Source organism: Phaethon lepturus, unplaced genomic scaffold (assembly GCF_000687285.1).
Source record: "Phaethon lepturus isolate BGI_N335 unplaced genomic scaffold, ASM68728v1 scaffold2587, whole genome shotgun sequence".
In the NCBI taxonomy this organism is placed as follows: Eukaryota; Metazoa; Chordata; class Aves; order Phaethontiformes; family Phaethontidae; genus Phaethon; species Phaethon lepturus.
This window is the reverse complement of record NW_010549592.1, coordinates 1-5,378: the sequence shown is the minus strand read 5'-3', so window position 1 is coordinate 5,378 and position 5,378 is coordinate 1. Positions and strand designations below refer to the sequence as shown.

The window sequence follows — 5,378 nt, the reverse complement described above, 5'->3', positions numbered from 1 at the left end:
GCAAAAGTCCCTAGGAAATGCCAACTTATACTACTAAAGAATGTGGTAAAAGCTGGTAGATTTTAGTTGTGGAATCATACTATTTAGAGAAATAATAAATCACTCAAGACGACATGTTTTCTCCCCCTGAGCAGACGCTTTTTCTTTCATTTCCGCTGTGACATATTCCACAACCCACACAATCATTAAGTCACTAGGTTTTTACAGGAACTTCTGTGGTAAAAGCAAAAAAAATCCATCAAAACCAAACGATACAAAGCTGTGTGCATGTCCTGTGGCTGCTCATTACTGACCCTGATCAAGAGCGGTGCACTGCTCTCCACGTTTTTTTCTACATGGAAACTGCTGAGTTCTACTACGTTTATTACTTAGCTCAAGACTATCTGCAATATGTGCTTCAGGAATCACATCTTGGACCAGCCCAAACCAGGGTTGCTCATGTCTTGCGAAACATTGCATCTTCGCTGCAAGATCAAACCGAAGAGGCTCTCAGACCATTCTTGGACAGGATTGATATTACCTCTGTAGCTGTTGCCAAGAGAATTTTCAATGGTGTCATGGAAGAAAAATTTGCTGATGGAAATACTAACTGGGGACGAATTATGACCATATTTACTTTTGGAGGTCTTCTCACGAAGAAGCTTCAAGAGCATGGAGTTCAGCTGACTGGAGAGGAGAAGGAGCAGATTTCTTATTTCATCACAGAGTACATAATAAACAACAAAGCCGAATGGATAGATGCAAACGGTGGCTGGGTAAGTTTATCATTTTCCACCGAAGTCTAGATTAGGAGATTTTATTTCATTAAGGAAAACTGTTGTTTCAGACATTGTCAAAATAATTTTATCCAGTGTTTTAGTTAGTTGTTTAATATTTGATGTCTAGAATGTCTCCTTGAGATTTACAGTGAAAGCTTTGCTTCTGCTTTAAGTAGAACAATGCTAAAAGACAACTTTCTTTTTCAAAAGGCACTTTCTGTACCTCTAACAGCCAAAGCCCTAGAGTTAGTCTTGAATCATAGGTTTATATGATAATTCAACTTGAGAGGGACTTTAGGAAATCATCTGGTCCAAGCAGGCTAAATCATGCATGCCATTAAGTTTCCCATTATTAAATCTAAAATTAAGCGGCATCCTAAGGTCAGTGCCGCAATCTTGCTTCCATAGGGGAGTTGGTCCAAAAATACCGAAGTTCAAAGTAAAGGGAAGAATACACAGGTGTGATCCTCACAGCTGAAGTCAGTGCTTTTGCTGTGGATTTCAACAAAGCCATTATTTAATCCCCCAAATCAGTTTTACTTAAACAAATTTACAGGTAAGTGCAATTGGGGTTAAATCTTTTCTGTTTGTTTGGAGTGCGATAATCCTAGAACTTCCATATATCAATGGTCAATGCTGAGAAAAGCATTTGTCAATGTGTGGATTATTTTGCCAAGCTGCTGCAATTCCCTTCTGCCAGTGGAGGGGAGGGGTCCCTTTTGCTTTGCAGAGTTTCACCATGCCAGTACCTTTTTCTTTTTAGTTAGAGGAAGCTGAGAATCAATGACATCAGAGTCATTTATTTCCCTGGTGCTTTTTTCCCTCACCTATACGTAAATGTTACTTTCTCTTTCCATAGCTCTCTCGACTCGCTTCTCTTATATTTCCTATTTGCTATTACGTTCTTCCCTCACTGGTTTTCTAGTGTCTGTCTTTTCCTTTTTTTATCTTTTTGCTTGTTTCAATCCTTCTCTGTCTGGTAACAGTAAAAAAAGATGGTAATGAGTCATAGACCCTTGATGCATCAGATTTATTGTTAAAGGCTTCTCTCCTCCTCTCTTTCAAATAGAGTCAATTTTATTTAAGAGAAGTATCAACTCCAGGCAACATTCTGTCATAATACGTGGCTCATTGTAGTAGAATAAGGAGGCTTAAAGGAAGGTATTTATACTACTACATCAGAAACATACTACTTGTATCTTCCTTTAAGATGTAGGCTCAGATGATACAGTTCACATTTTCTATTTACACAGGGAGGGCAGAGTCTTGACTTGGAGATAAAACAAACAAACACGCAGCAAGGTGCAGCTATTTTCAGCTACTGTTGATAAAGCCCTATTCATCTTTTGGAGGGAGAGCTCTGAAAATCTGTTCCTCTATACGCAATGGTGTAGCACTCTGTTAATGTGACCCTAGCACAGAGTGGTGCATTTTTCCCACACAAGTTATTTTTAAGCTGTCCCTAACTGTGCATGCTTTCTTACACAGGAAAACGGCTTCCTAACGAAGTTTGAAAGAAGATCACTACTATCTTTCTCCAAAATTACAGCCATGTTCATAGCTGTTTTTTCCTTGTTCAGAGAGTACTACTGAAATAAATGGACCTGCCATTCATGTATAACCTAGATATTGCCACAAGCTTCATTGCTAAGCTTTCCTCCAAGCAATATCAACGAGAAAGTAATTTTTTTCCATAATTTGTTTTTAATTTATTTGTATTTATTTTGACTAAATACAATGTTTAACATGCTATCCTAATTGCCAAACCTGAAGATGAGATCCCTCCAAAGAGGAATCAACACAGCATCATGCAGCAATTCAAGTCATCCTTTCCAGGCAGGACTGCTTCCAGAGAGAGATGACTCTCCACATCCTGACAGCTCTTGGAATCTCTGTTGCACCTCCATGAAAGGACATTATTTTACTGAAATACAATCCAATGGGTTAAGAAAGAAGTTTTAATGTCATTTGTTTTGTAAATGAAATACTACTGTAATGCATTTTATTGCAACCTTTCTATAAGCAAAAGGGGGGGAGTGTTCTGGGAAGAAAAAGGAAATGCAAATTCCAATGTAAAAGTGGGTACAAGTTACTGACATAGACTAAGCAATTTTTATGGGAAGAACAATTTGTGGAAGCTAGCAACTTAAAAATGTGCACTCACTTACTGTTAATGCAATGGTACGTGTTTCTCTGTTGTATTTTTTAATTGCTCATATCTACAGTGAATGTTCTTTCAAATTTGTGTAATGTAGTCATCTGGCTGAACTTTTAAACTAGATGTTTTAAAACAGACAAGTACAAAATACTTTTTAAATGAGAAATTTCTGTAAATACACTAATATTTTTGAAAAATACATTAAAGTATGTATTTTAAAGTCTTATGATGGGTCTCATTCTTTCAAAAAAATTGATGGGAAAAGGTCTACCCAAGTAAGATAGCTTAAAAAAAGCTATCATAGGGCTATTGGAGAGTGCAAGTAGTATATGGGTTTGACCTGAAGTCCATGGATGTCAAGACTTCAATTTTCCGTAGTACTTCTTAAGTATTCACTGGTAGGTTGTATAAGAAACAGATAGCTTGTGGCAAAATAAATGAACTGGATCAGCTCTGATGACAGTAATTAGTGTTTTGAGATACACTGCAAACTCAGCAATTCACAAGCAGGACCTAACAGATTTCCAGGCTTTTCTAGTCTGGGGCAACTATTGTTTTGACTGGAATTCCATTTGCTTTCAAACTTTAAACAGCAGTTCTTCAAGAAATCATTCGAGAAGGGTTTTCTTTAGCTGTAGTGACTCTCCTACTTTAGGGAACTAAAGCTGGGTCTAAACACTCTTTTTGTGTAGGCGTTTGTTGGGAAGTGAACCAGACTGAGGCAGCAGTGGGCCTGTGGCGCACAACAGCAGTGCTCTCGGAGACAAATCCTCTAGACAATCAAGGCTTTATGATACCAGGAGAATGAACCAGCCTCCTTCTGGTAATGGGTTCTCCATCTTTCATCTCGACGTAAGAAATTCTTTGCAGTAAGAACAATCATCTACTGGAACAACCTCCCCAGGGACACGGTAGAGTCCCCTATACCCTAGGGACTGGAGGTTTTCAAGATGCGACTGAACAGAGTGCTAAACAGTGTCATCTAGGCTCCCTTTCCCATGAAAGGTTGGACCAGATGACCTTTAGAGGTCCCTTCCAACCTGGGTTCTTTTGTGATTCTATGCTCCACCTTGGCAGGTTTAACTACAGAACACAAACTGATGTTAACATTTGCTAGAACCTATATTGCTCCCTCTCCATCTTCCTCTCCCTCTTCATCTTCCTCTCCCTCTTCCTCCCTCCTCTCCCTCTTTCTCTCCCTCCCCAATGAACACCAAGATTATTTAGCATGTATAGCAGGACTTCTGAAATAAACTTTGCTGCTGTTGAAGAAGAGATGGCAGCTTCCTGAGGGCAGGGGGCTGCTAAATGGCATATGGCCACCCCCTGAACACCTATGGGAGTTCCTGTCAGAAATTACATTTTAAAACATATTTTGACATATATTTATTTATTTGCAGTCTAAGTCTTCATGGTAAGAACAGTAATTCTTAGTTCCTATTTGTGCACTATTGCAAGCGCATACTTGAGTGGCTAACACCAGTCTATTAATACCACGTTCACTTCCTTCTACACTAATCTAGTAACCTATTTTATACTGGGGAGTACAATTTTTTAATTAAACGTAAGAGGCTGACCTAGTCTTTTCAAAATCTAGGTGATGTAATAATCTTAGAACTGGTCCAGTGGGCTCCAGGTTATCTTCATCAGGAGAAAACCTCCATTTGCTCTGCATTTAAGAGCAAGAAAAGCTGTGATGAGATATACCACCCAGATTCGAAACATTATAAAATCTCTGAAAACAACAGAGCTATTAACTAAGTCTTATAAAATAGTGTAGATATGCTTTATTAACTGTGATGAAGTTATCTATACATGACACTGAGCAGTGCCGCAGGTCCTGGGGCACTGCGGTTTGAGAGATCCTTACAGCTGTCAGGCAATACACAGGAGAACACAGCACTGTTTCTAGAGCAAAAGATGAGGTCAAAGAGCTGCAGAATGGGACAGCCGATGACTTTTATCAATGTGCACGGTAGCTAAATTGAGATGTCACCAAATGCCATGTACAACAGATTTATGAAAACACGTATTCTGCTATAGAAACGTCCCTTTCTGCACTTAAAGGTGGGTTGAATCATTAAATGTGCCAAAACGAAGCCTCCAGTGTCTGCCTTTGGACACGGCAACGCAAGCCAGCACACCTTCCCTGCGGGCACGGAGCCCGTGCACTTTCGTTCATGACTCCCCCCTCACGGCCCAGGCCCACCAGCGGATGCTATAGGGATATGAAACCGTTTGATAAGACAGTGGTAAAATATCCCGCCAAAATGTAATTTCCCTTTCTACAGCAAAATCAGGAACAGGGAAATTCTTTGTAATCTTAAAAAAAAACATAAAGATGGGCTTTGCAAGGGGGTTGGCAGGGCCCGGGCTGGCCCTCCAGCACCCTGACGGGTGGCGGTGGCCAGAGTCGAGTGACCATGGCGGCCACCCAGCCCCACAGCAGCGGCCCTGCGGCC

The 5,378-nt window shown here is 40.1% G+C and overlaps 1 protein-coding gene across 1 annotated transcript; it reads left to right on the top strand.

Moving 5' to 3' along the window:
* Positions 1–260: 260 nt before the first annotated feature.
* BCL2A1 (BCL2-related protein A1) lies at positions 261–2,659 on the top strand. The gene is made up of 2 exons (XM_010290288.1): positions 261–755; positions 2,247–2,659. The coding sequence occupies exons 1-2, from the start codon at positions 336–338 to the stop codon at positions 2,349–2,351; spliced, it is 525 nt and encodes a 174-aa protein (XP_010288590.1). The 5' UTR covers positions 261–335; the 3' UTR covers positions 2,352–2,659.
* Positions 2,660–5,378: the final 2,719 nt, after the last annotated feature.

Bases quoted from the DNA above. Each gene is read 5' to 3' on its own strand.
- BCL2A1 (XM_010290288.1), top strand. From the start codon at position 336: ATGGAAACTGCTGAGTTCTACTACGTTTATTACTTAGCTCAAGACTAT. The intron at 756-2,246 runs GTAAGTTTATCA...TTTCTTACACAG, and splicing joins TAGATGCAAACGGTGGCTGG to GAAAACGGCTTCCTAACGAA.